Genomic DNA, 13,210 nt, shown 5'->3' with positions numbered 1-13,210 from the left:
TGTTATTAAAATAAGCATTGATACTACAAGGCCACAAATTTATGTTGAGACAGTTTATTGCTAATTATATCTTAAACGATGAAAACTAAAAGTGTAACAACATAGCAATAAAAAAGCAGATAATATTTTCACATCTAAATTTGCTTTGTTTTATCAGCCTCATTTTATCTAAAATTATTTTCATTTGTTGATGTCTTTTATTTATGCCCCATTTGTAATTTGTAGTTTTGTTAGCATAATATAAGTAAACTGTTTTAATACAATAGCTATTTTTAATAATTATAATTATTAATGTACCATTGGCCAAATGATTTTTTTAATGGCCTAATTCTATTTTGAAATTCAGATGAATATTTTTTTTCAAACTCAGTAATGATATAATGAAAATTATTATGTTCAGTAAGTTTGTATTTAAGGCTAAAAACTATTATTTTGGAAACAGGTGCCGTGGATTCGGGGTCTTCGTCTTCTTCCTCCTCTTCTAGTTTTGTGAATGGTGCTACCAGCAAAAACCTTCCAGCTGTACAAACTGTTGCTCCAATGCCAGAAGATTCAGCTGAAAACATGAGGTATACACAACTAATTGTTTTTTTCACTTATTTTACTCCCTTCCTTTCACCTCAAAAACAGTGAAACAGTATTCATTAAATTTAAAGATACAGTTAAGAATTCTTAAGAATGTTTAAGTATGTAGTTCGTTGTTTTGATATTTTAGATAGTTATTTTTTATGTAAAAATCATTTATTATATTTCAGAGTCTGAACTGAGAAGTCTTGAATGGTTTTCAAGATCTGTTTCCTGAATTTATAATCCCTGTCATATAGCACATGTTACAGTTTCATGTAAGGTAGAAACATGCCCATGTGGCACTATGATAAAATTGGACATCTTTGCTGGGATGGTGAGTTTAAAATACAGTCTTCCAGAATAGAGTTACACGTAACATGTATAATTGGAGGTAGAATCACCGAACATTATCTTTTGTATCTTGATAAATAGATAAAAATGATTTGTAGTAGCATACAAAGAACATTGGCTTTCCTGGTGGCTCAGTGGTAAAGAATCAACCTGCAATGCAGGAGCCACAGTAGACTCAGGTTTGATCCCTGGGTTGGGAAGATCCCCTGGAGAAGGAAATGGCAACCCACCCCAGTATTCTGGCCTGGAGAAATCCATGGACAGAGGAGCCTGGTGGGCTACAGTCCATGGGGTTGCAAAGAGTTGGACACGACTGAAGCATCTTAGCATGCATACATCAAAGAACATTCCTAGAACAGGTTGGCCCACATACTTGGTGTTAAATTGCACATACACACACATTTATTCATGTTCTTAATTCAAGTATCACACAAATACAGAATATAAAACCTCAATGAAAGAATGATGTTGTGTTACCAGCACTCAAGGCAAAAAACAGAGTATTGCAAGTACCCCAAACCCCCCATCTTGTGTGCTTTTTTTTGGCTCTATTCTTGCTCTTCTTCAAATCCATCACTCAGACTTAAAACTGAATTAGTTTTGTCTTTTTTGAATTTTATATGAATGGAATTGCACAGTATGGGTTCTTTTTGTCTCTGGTTTCTTCTGTTCAACATTATGTTTTGGTGATTTTCTCTGTATTGCATGTAGCAATAGTTTTGTTCATGTTTATTTCTTAGTGGTTGTATACTACAATTTATTAATCTGTTTTACTGATGATGGGCATTTGGAATTTTCCAGGTTTGCACTATTACAAGTAATGCTACTTTTTTACATAACAGTGCTGTTTGTACATTACTGTTAGGTATACTGCACATTTGTATACATATCTGTTGGGTAAATAACTGAGTGGAATTGCTGATTCATATATATATGTTTAATTTTACTAGACAATGCCAAATGTTTTCCAGAGTGATTAATGCAAGTTTACTAAACTCAATTAGCACCTTATGAGAGTGCTTAATTTGTTAAATCTGTAATAATACTTAGTATTGTCACTTTTCCATTTTAGCCATTTTGGTGGAAGTATAGTGGTGGTGGTTGTTCAATCAGTAAGCTGTGTCTGACTCTGCCACCTCTTAGACTGCAGTTCACCAGGCTCCTTTGTCCTCTACTCTCTCCCGGAGTTTGTTCAAATTCATGTCCATTGAGTCAGTGGCACTTCATTGTATTTTTTGTTTGTATTTTTCTGGTACTTAATGAGGTTGAGCATCTTCTTATATATTGTAATATCTTATGGATGAATTCCCCGAATGGACTTTTTGGCATGGACAAAGGACCGATATTTATTGGTCCTTTGGTTTTCCTCTTTTGTGATTTCTCTGTTGAAATCTCTTACTCATTTTAAAACATTGAGTTATCTTCTCCTTAATTTGTAAAGGCTTTTCTCCTTAATTTGTAAAGGCTTTACTCCTTATGCATTTTGAAAATGAACCCTTTGATGGTTATATGTCTTATATATATATACCTTCTCCCATTCTGTGGCTTTTCTTATCATCTGTGGAATCTGTTTTGATTAACAGAAGCTGTAAATTTTAATGAAACTCAATTTATCAAGTTTTTTGGGTTTTGGTGCTTTTGTGTTGAAGATGAGATCTTTGCCTGAATTTTCCCCAGCTCATCCTCTGGCTGCTTTTTATATTGAGATGCATAGTTCCTCTGGAACTGAGTTTTGTGAATTTTATGAAGTAGAAGTGATATGGATGTCAAGATGAGCCAGTACCATTTATTTGAGAAACTCTCCTATCTCCCTTGCTGTGCCACTTTTGTCATAAATGGTGTTCCTCTGTAATGGATTTTGCTTTGGCACTCCATTCTACTCAGTTTGTTTGTCTGTCCTTGTGACATACTGTCATAATTAGCTTTAGTCTAAGAAAGATAAGTATCTGGGTAAATACTGTTTTCCCATCCTGTCCTTTTTATTCCAAGGAAGGCTAAGCTATTGTTGATGCTGTGCATTTCCATTTAAATTTTAGATTCAGTATATCAATATCCATATTAAAACCAACTTGCTGGAGTTTTAATAAGTAATGGAATTTACAGATCTATTGCAACTAGGGTTATATATCACCTATAGATCTCTTTTAGTGTTGTTATTTCCAAACTGTAAGTAGCTTCTTTTCCTTCCATTTCTTTAGTTTAAAAGAACAAATTTCCAGTTGACTAGATGGAACTTTGTTGGCAAAGTAATGTCTCTGCTTTTTAATACGCTGTCTAGGTCAGAGAAGGCAATGGCACTCCACTCCAGTACTCTTGCCTGGAAAATCCCATGGACAGAGGAGCCTGGTAGGCTACAGTCCATGGGGTTGCTAAGAGTCGGACACGACTGAGCGACTTACTTTTCCCTTGCATGCACTGGAGAAGGAAATGGCAACCCACTCCAGTATTCTTGCCTGGAGAATCCCAGGAACGGCGGAGCCTGGTGGGCTGCCGTCTTTGGGGTCTCAGAGTTGGTCACGACTGAAGCGACTTAGTAGGAGCAGCAGCAGCTAGGTTTGGTCATAGCTTTTATTCCAAGGGGCAAGCGTCTTTTAATTTCATGGCTACAGTCACCATCTGCAGTGATTTTGGAGCCCAAGAAAATAAAGTCTCTCACTGTTTCCATTGTATCCCCATCTATTTGCCATGACGTGATGGGACCAGATGCCATGATCTTAGTATTTTGAATGTTGAGTTCTAAACCAGAGTTTTCTTTCTCCTCTTTCACTTTCATCAAGAGGCTCTTATTCTTCTTTGCTTTCTGCCATAAGGGTGATGTCATCTGCATATCTGAAGTTATTGATATTTCTCCCAGCAATCTTGATTCCAGCTTGTGCTTCATCCAGCCTGGCATTTCACATGATGTACTCTGCATCTAAATTAAATAAGCAGGGTGACAATATACAGCCTTGACATACTCCTTTCCCAATTTGGAACCAGTCTGTTGTTGCATGTCTGGTTCTAACTGTTGCTTCATGCCGTGCATACAGATTTCTCAGGAGGCAGGTACGGTGGTCTTGTATTCGCATCTCTTTAAGAATTTTCCACAGTTTGTTGTGATCCACACAGTCAAAGGCTGTAGCATAGTCGATGAAGCAGATGTAGATGTTTTTCTGAAATTCTCTAGCTTTTTCTCTGATCCAACAGATGCTGGCTATTTGGTCTCTGGTTCCTCTGCCTTTTCTAAATCCAGCTTGAACCTCTGGAAGTTCTTGGTTCACGTACTGTTGAAGCCCAGCTTGGAGAATTTTGAGCATTACTTTGTTGGCGCGTGAGATGAGTGCAATTGCGGGGTAGTTTGAGCATTCTTTGGCATTGCCTTTCTTTGGGATTGGAATGAAAACTGACCTTTTCCAGTCCTGTGGCCACTGCTGGGTTTTCCAAATTTGCTGACATATTGAGGGCAGCACTTTCACAGCATCATCTTTTAGAATTTAAAATAGCTCAGCTGGAATTCCATCCCTTCCAGGAGCTTTGTTTGTAGTGATGCTTCCTAAGGCCCTCTTGACTTCACATTTCAGAATGTCTAGCTCTAGGTGAGTGATTACACCTTGGTGGTTATCTGGGTCATGAAGATCTTTTGTGTATAGTTCTGTGTATTCTTGCCACCTCTTCTTAATATCTTCTGCTTCTGTTAGGTCCATACCATTCCTGTCCTTTATTGTGCTCATCTTTGCATGAAATGTTCCCTTGGTTTTTCTAATTTTCTTGGCAATCACTAGTCTCTCCCATCCTATTGTTTTCCTCTTTCTTTGCATTGATCACTTAGGAAGGCTTTCTTATCTCTCCTGGCTATCCTTTGGTGGAGAAGGCAATGGCACCCCACTCCAGTACTCTCACCTGGAAAATCCCATGGACGGAGGAGCCTGGTAGGCTGCAGTCCATGGGGTCGCTAAGAGTCGGACGTGACTGAGCAACTTCACTTTCACTTTTCACTTTCATGCATTGGAGAAGGAAATGGCAACCTACTCCAGTGTTCTTGCCTGGGGAATCCCAGGGACAGGAGAGCCTGGTGGGCTGCCGTCTGTGGGGTCGCAGAGTCAGGCACGACTGATGCGACTTAGCAGCAGCAGCAGCAGCATCCTTTGGAACTCAGCATTCAGATCAGCCATCTTGTATTTGCAACTACTTGTAGCTTTAGTGTCATTTATTCTTAGATGTTTGAGATTTCACCAATGAAGCAATCTCTGGAATTTTTTTTTTTTTTTACTGCGGATGTTTTACAGATTAAATTCTTTCAGTGGATAGATGACTATTCAGACTTCTATTTTCTTTTTGCATCAGTTTTGGTCATTTGTGGCCAAAATTCAGCCATTTATCTATTTGGTTAGATTTATTGTCATAAAGTTTTTCATAATTTTATTAAGATACTTGTAGGAACTCTCTAATGATGTTTCCTCTTTCATCTTTGAATTTGTTAATATCTTATGCCTTTTCTCATTTTAGCATCAGTAGAGTTCCATTGATTTTTCAATACTATAATTTCCCTTCAGAAAGTAGGTATTTGATTCATTACTTCTTTTTCTGTTTCAATTACATCAAATTCTACTTTGTAAAAGTTTCCTTTTAGTTATTTCAGGTTTGCTTAATTTTCTTTTTCTAGAGTCTTAAGGTAGATAATAAATCAGGAGTCTATAAACTACCACCCAGGGCCCAAATCTGCCTGTCATCATATACTTTATATATACATTTTTATTGGAATACAATAAGATCATTTGTTTATGTGTTGCCTGTGACAGCTTTCACACTACAATGCAGAGTTAAGTAGTAGCAACAGAGATAACATGGCCTAAAATCTTAAAATATTTTGTATCTTACCCTCTGTAGGAAATACTTGCCAAGCCCTTGCTTAGTTCTTTGATTTTAGATTTCTTCTTTTCTATTATGAGGATTTAAAGCCATAACTCTTCCACTAGGCATTATTTTAGCTATATTTCACAAATTTAATGTTGTTTTAATTTTCATTCAGTATTTTTTCTAAGTTTCTCTATGATTTCTTCTTTGACTTGTAAGTGTTTCAGAAGTGAATTTGAAGATTGATCTTTCTCAGTGTAATGCCATGATATCCATACAAGTGTCATTGTGTTTTTTAACAGATTGTTTCTTTTGAATTTCTGAGTACTATTTCATGATATGGATGTATGACAGTTTGTTTAACCATTCATCCTCTAAAGAACATTCAGGTTTTTTTTCCAGTTTTTGGCTAGTACCAAAAAAAAAAAGGCTGCTATAAACCTTTTTATTTTTATGTAAACATATGTTTTCATTTCTCTGGGATTAGTGCCCAAGAGTGAGATTGCTGGGCTAATATGGTAAGTACCTATTCAAGTTTATTAAAAAACTCCCACAAGCAATGTATGAGTAGTACAGTTTCTCCTCATTTTTATCAGTTTGGTTTTGTCTTTTTTTTTTTTTGTAGGCCATTTTCGTAGGTATATAGGGATATCTCATTGTGTTCTTAATTTGAATTTTCCTAATGGATGATTCTGAACATATTTTTGTGTGCTTATTTGCTATTAGTATGTCCTCTTCAGTGAAATGTCTGTTTATGTCTTTTGCCCACTTTATAATTAGATTGCTTTTTCACTTTTGAGTCTTGTGCATTCAGTATTCTTAGTACAAGTCCATTTCCAGAAATGATGTTTCCAAGTATTTGCTCTCAGACTATAGCTTATTTTTATGTTCTTTGTAGCAGAGGAAAACTGAATTTTTGTTATAGTCTAGTTTATCATGCTGTCCTGTCTAAGAAATCTTCACCCCCCGCAAGTCCCAAAGATTTTTTTCCTGTGTATTCTATCAAGTTCTGTGGTTTCAGTAACAGTTTTAATTTTAAGTCGGGGTCCCATTTTGAGCTGATTTTTATGTAAGGGGTGAGATCTATGTCCAGCTTTATATTTTTGACTATGAAAGTCCAGTTTGTGTCACACTATTTGTTCAAAAAACTGTCCTTCCATATCTGGCTGCTGCTGCTGCTGCTAAGTCGCTTCAGTCGTGTCCGACTCTGTGCGACCCCATAGACGGCAGCCCACCAGGCTCCCCCATCCCTGGGATTCTCCAGGCAAGAACACTGGAGTGGGTTGCCATTTCCTGCTCCAATGCATGAAAGTGAAAAGTGAAAGTGAAGCCACTCAGTCATGTCCGACTCCTAGCGACCCCATGGACTGCAGCCCACTAGGCTCCTCCATCCATGGGGTTTGCCAGGCAGGAGTACTGGAGTGGGGTGCCATTGCCTTCTCCGTCTTCCATATCTAGAATGGCCTTTATTCTTGGACTAATTTTACCGTGCTTAGAAAGTGTGCTGGATTTCGCCTGAATGCTCAGTGTGTCTACAGAAGTCTCTAGGCCCTGTGTGGGGTGCAGATGTCTGTTATGACTCTTCCATAATTGTTCTTTCTAAGTTGTTCTTTTCTAATACTGGGAGCTTTCAGACATCACATGCAGAGATTGTTATTCAGCCAAAGATTACTGTTCTCTCCATGACACCTTCCTCGTGGGTGCTATGTCCTGTATATTCTGTTCTCCCTTTCTGTTTCTCACTTTCTCTTTCTCACTTTCACTTTCCTGAACTACAATTTTAGTCTTGTTGAAATACCTCCATGTAGGAAATATGAGTGATGGTGGGACTCATGTCATTTGTTTCTTTTTCCTCAGGATTTGTGGTCTCATACCCTGCATTTTGTATGAAAATAGTTGTTCTCTGAATTTTGTAAAATTTTCTAGTTGTTAGCATGGGAGGTAATTGTAGACTCTTTTAACCCCTTTAAGGTGAAAAGTGGAATTTAATATTTTTAATGTAAATTTGTTTATTGTATAAATTTCATTTTAACTGTTTTCCAGTATATATAATTTGTTTCAATATATTGGGCTAATATCATGAAACCTTTATTTTTTTTCTAATTTATCCATTATTATCTCTAAATAAGCATATATGTACACAGTCATTTAATCTTTGAATATTGACAGTTTTATTCCCCATTACACAAATCCTTATACTTTTTTATTTCTTTTTCCTTATTTTTAGTATCACCTAGTACCTCCAGTACAGTTTTCTATAGAAGTAACTAGAACAGGCATTCTTTTATTCACCTCAAATGATAAGTTTTGAATATGCCATCATTAATAATGATGTTTCCTATTTACTAAAGATACTTTTTATCAAATATAATAATTCTCTTGTGTTTATAATTAACTGAGTTACCATCACTATGAGTGTTAAATTTTATCTCTTTTTGGAGGGGAGTAACAGAGATGACCATGTGATTTTCCTCCTTTTTCTGTTAATGTGGTCTATTATAATGACTTTTAATTTAAAAAATGTTAAACAAACCTTTACTTCCTAAAAGAAATCCAGTTTTTTTATGATGTTATATACAGCTGTTTTATCTTTTGAAGAGGTTGCATATGATTTTTTTAATTTGTCTTGTTTTGTTTGTTTTTTTATTCCTAAAATATTTGGTAGAGTTCACAAACAAAGATGTCTGATTCTAGATTTCCTTTTGAGGAAAAGTTTATATATTAAATTTTTACAGTTATCCCCAGATTTTCTATTTTTGTCTTGTGTGACTTTTGGTAGATTCTATTGTTATACTATAGTTCACAATATTCTGTTGTTATTATTTTAACATTCTTGTAGTCTGTAGGAAAGTCCTTCCTTTTTATTCTTAATATTTATTATGAGTTTGCTTTCTGCTTTCCTTCCTTCCAAGTCTTGGCAGTGATTAATCAGTTTTATTCATATTGCCCTTAAGAAATATTCACTATAGAGAAGTAACAAGAAACTGTAGATTGAGTTTATACCTTATTTCTTTTGCTTAGTGCAGTGGATCTTAAGCATCAGTATGCAACAGAGTTAGATAGGAGACTTATTAAAACACGTTGCTGAGCCAATATGTAGTTCTAATTCAAGTCTAAAGACCTAATAGTATAAGTTCCAGTCTGAAAGCTGAGAGGCTCAAAACCCCAGAAGAGTTGATGTTTCAGTTGAGTCTGAAGGCCAGCAAAGACCAACTATCAGGTAGAAGGGGTTCCCTCTTATCCAGCCTTTTGTTCTATTTACATATGGAACGGATGAGGCATAGGCACATTAGGGAGGACAATTGGCTTTACTCAGTCTACCCATTCACATTGTCATCTAATCCAGAAATACTCTAACAGACCTTACCCAGAATAATATTTAATCAAACATCTGGCCACCTTGTTGTCCAGTCAAATTGACACATAAAATTAACCATTACACTAAGTGATCTTGGTGCTGCTGACTCTGAGAATACACTTTGAGAAACAGTGTTTTAAGTGCTCATCCTCCAGATTGGAACATTAATTCTTGATTATCTAAGTGCAATGCATGGGTCTGAGTATAGCTTAACTTCATTTACTCCAAACTTTGTAACCACATTTATACATATATATACCTGTGTGTGTGCATGTTAAATTTTAAATGCTTCAAGAGAATACAATTATTGTCTTATTGGTCAACATGTATTTATATTTACCCAAATGTTTATCATTTATTTTTCCTCAGCATTTTTTTTTGAATGTCTGACTTCTGTGTGCTATCATTTTCCTTCTTCCTGAAGAATACTCCTTTCATTTAGTGTAGGCCTGCCACTCATGAATTCTTTCAGTTTTTTTTTTTTTTTAACTAGAAATATTTGAAATTCACCTCTATTTTTTGAAAGATATTTTGAACCAGAATAGATTCTAGTTTGGCAACTATTTTCTTTTAATGCTTTGAAGATAATATTCAATATCTTTCATTTCTTTCTATGCTTTTTTTCCTTTCATTTTTTTTTAAAGAAAGATGACTTCCATTCTTAGTGATGTTTATGTAATACACTAAATAAAGATTGAGAAATTGAGAACCCTTGCCCTAATGTAGGTATTTGCTCCTGGAGTAACGGAGTAGGGACAGATATTGAAAACTCTTTATCTTTAGCAAGTCTGCAAAGCCCCACCATTTCCCTTTTTCTTGCCTAAAAATGTTCCTCCAGGATATTCTCTTTAAGTTATTAAACCTGAGTTCTTATTTCTCTAAAGCTGTTCATCCGTATAAGAGGAGGCAAAGTTAAATTGCAATGCTAATGGTGAGGCTTTGTGTACACAAAGAGAAACTTCAGATCATGCTGATTCCAAGTTAGGAAAGAAAGCATCCTTTACTATATAATTCTATATTATCCTATATTATATAGGATATTATTATTATATAGGATATTATTATTATTATCCTATATTATTCCATAATTCCTCTTTATTCACTTAAAACAAGACAAAATAGTTTAGTTTTAAATGTTAATCATATACTGCACATTTTTTTCTGATTAATTTTTTGTCATTTATGGTTTCCTCATATATATCAAAAATATTACTTAGCACTGTGGAAGAACTCTTATTATTGTGAAGTATTGTTTAATTCCTTACTGTACATGTCATCCATGTAGAAGAGTGTGTGCTTATCTAAGATTATTATATTGATTTTGTTTTGGTTAAAATATATGAGTCACATTTTGTATAAGTAAGTATAGGTGTGTTTTATTCAAAGTAACAGTTACAAGAGCTATCATTGTTGACCTCTCACTGTATGTCAGGTTCTTTTTTGTGCACTTCACATGCCCTTAGCTCATTAACTCTCATTGGGTAAGTAGAGTTATCATCTTCATTTTGCAGATGTAGAAAGTTTGATGTCCCAGGGTCACCTGGGTAGCATACATTGGAGTCAACCTTCCAATCCAAGCATTCTTACTCTAAAGCACTTACTTCTAAGAGATATATTTAGATATAACCAAATTATTTATTTGAGCAGAATTTTTTTAGCAGAATTTATTTTTGAGTAGAATTATTTTCTTTATCCATGTTTTTATTTTTACATATCCTACTCGAGGTACTTTCAAGAATATCAGAGTGCTTATGTAAGGCCATGTAACTTGAAATTGAATATTCAACAATATAAATAATGATATAATGATTGGTAAATAATAAGTGAGTGGGCTTATGATATAGAAAATGCCTACTTTGGCAAAGCAATTCAGCTCAGTCATACTGAATTCCAGTTATTCCCTTATTTGTACAGCTTTTCAGGAAACTCTTGAGAACAAGAACTTATTCTTTGTAACTTTCACAGTGACTCATATAGTAGGTATTCAAAACAGTTTTTGTTTTTTTTTTTTTTTTTGGTGAAAAGGAAGATGGACAAAGAAGACATATAGCAGCTTCTTTTCTTGAAACTCCTAGAGTTATGGCCAGTATCTGTGGCTCTTGTGGGTGAGGACCCTGGTTCCTTCCCACAGTATAATCATTCTGATTTAGCTGTGGCCTTTTGAGTAGCTTTGTGACTAATGTGAAACGCTGCAGTGTGCCTTCTACACGAAGCTGTTACTATTTAGTGGGTTAGAGTTGGACTTTTGTGATTTTTTTAAAGGTTTTAATTTAGAAATAAAGTTTATTTGATGTTTTATGTTGAACCATATTTACTAGTCTTTATGTCTTAATTTCAACAGCATCACTGCAAAACTTGAAAGAGCTTTAGAAAAAGTTGCTCCTCTTCTTCGTGAAATTTTTGTAGACTTTGCCCCATTCCTATCTCGTACACTTCTTGGCAGTCATGGACAAGAGCTATTGATAGAAGGTATGATTTTTCTCTATATTCTTATTATTTTAGTTTCCTGTAATGTATCTGTTAATCATGGCATAACTTGTGTTACTAAAGGAATATTTATTGCCAAAAGAATAAGAAGGCATTGCTTCCACAAATTTTAGTAAGATATTCATGTATGCTTTCTCCTTATTTTTTAAAAAACAAGAGTATTTTCACAATCAGTGCTCATAACAGAATGAAAAAATTTGAAAATTGTTGGCAAGGGAAACTCTAGCCCTTATAATCTCAATCTGTTAGGACTGCTGTGTATCCTTTTTTAAGTTGCATGTTTGCTAACCAGTGATGACTAAAATCTCCTAACTATAAGATTGATATTTCTTTAAGTGACTTTGCTTAGTCACAAATAGCGTGTAATACAACAGTCCTTAACTGAGAAAATATAAAGAAATACTTAACTGGGAAATGATGAAGCTGTTATCTTCTACTCAGTAGCAGCTTAAATGAAGTGAGAAGGCAAAGAAGATAAATTAACTGTTGGGAAGATTTAATACATGCACCTGTATTAGGAGATTTGAAAAGTATGGTTGTCTGAAGCCTTATTTCTTTAAAAAGAGGTTTTGACTTATAAATATTTATGAGCTTCAGAACGGGGTAATCAATATCTAGTTGATATCTTGTAAGTAAATGATGGCTTTAGGTTCTATTCCTTAAATTTAGCAGACATATAATAAGCAAATTTCATATATGTTTTCAAATATATATATGTGTGTGTGTGTGTGTATATATATATTGGCTTTTCACTTCCTATTTAATGTAGACATTTTTCTGTACCTGTTCTATTATTGTCTTACTTGCTTTTGCACAATCTGTCTCTGTCAGTGGCTACAATAATAGTTAATAACCTGAATTCAAATCCTTGTTTCACTGCTTTCTTAGCTATATGACCTTTGTGAGTTACTTACCCATTTTGTACCTTAGTTTCTTTCTGTAAGATGTAGTCAATGATAATACTCCCACATAGAGGACTTGTGAGAATTAAATTTTAAATAATGCATATGCTACTGCTGCTGCTAAGTCGCTTCAGTCGTGTCCGACTCTGTGCGACCCCATAGACGGCAGCCCATCAGGCTCCACCGTTCCTGGGATTCTCCAGGCAAGAATACTGGAGTGGATTGCCATTTCCTTCTCCAGTGCATGAAAGGGAAAAGTGAAAGTGAAGTCGCTCAGTCGTGTCCAACTCTTAGCGACCCCTTGGACTGTAGCCTACCAGGCTCCTCTGTCCATGGGATTTTCCAGGCAAGAGTACTGGAGTGGGGTGCCATTGCCTTCTCCGAATAATGCACATAAAGCTCTAATAATAGTGTCATATGGTTGTCTTCTTGCTCTAGACCAAGTGCTGTTAGATACTTGGAATATATTAGTAAATAAGAAAGATCCCTGCCTTGTGTACCTTATGTTCTATCAAAGAGAAAACACAAATAAACACTAAGCAAAATAAATAATTAAATGAGATAGCACATTAGAAGCTGGTACAAGTGCTGTGTAAAATGATAAGTATTAATACATCATAGGGAATTGGGATTATAGCAGTGTCAGGATTAGGTTGCAGTTTTAAAGAAGGGTGATTAATTTTAAATTATTCAATAGAAAAAGTTACATCTC

General features: G+C 35.2%; 1 protein-coding gene across 6 annotated transcripts in view; it reads left to right on the top strand.

The window, feature by feature from the left end:
- The window catches only part of NBEA (neurobeachin), a 650,396-nt gene that overhangs the window by 253,733 nt on the left and 383,453 nt on the right, over positions 1 to 13,210 (top strand). For 5 of the 6 annotated variants that reach the window (XM_081551831.1, XM_081551834.1, XM_081551833.1 and 2 more), the window contains 2 exons: positions 443 to 569; positions 11,451 to 11,578. In XM_081551831.1, the coding sequence (XP_081407957.1) occupies positions 443 to 569; positions 11,451 to 11,578 (255 nt within the window). Of the gene's footprint in view, positions 1 to 442; positions 570 to 11,129; positions 11,340 to 11,450; positions 11,579 to 13,210 lie in introns of those variants that run through there. The other variant, XM_081551836.1, reaches the window with a different exon arrangement.

Source organism: Giraffa tippelskirchi, chromosome 12 (assembly GCF_054371585.1).
Source record: "Giraffa tippelskirchi isolate mGirTip1 chromosome 12, T2T-mGirTip1v1.2.pri, whole genome shotgun sequence".
Lineage (NCBI taxonomy): Eukaryota > Metazoa > Chordata > Mammalia > Artiodactyla > Giraffidae > Giraffa > Giraffa tippelskirchi.
This window is presented reverse-complemented; position numbering and strand designations above follow the sequence as displayed.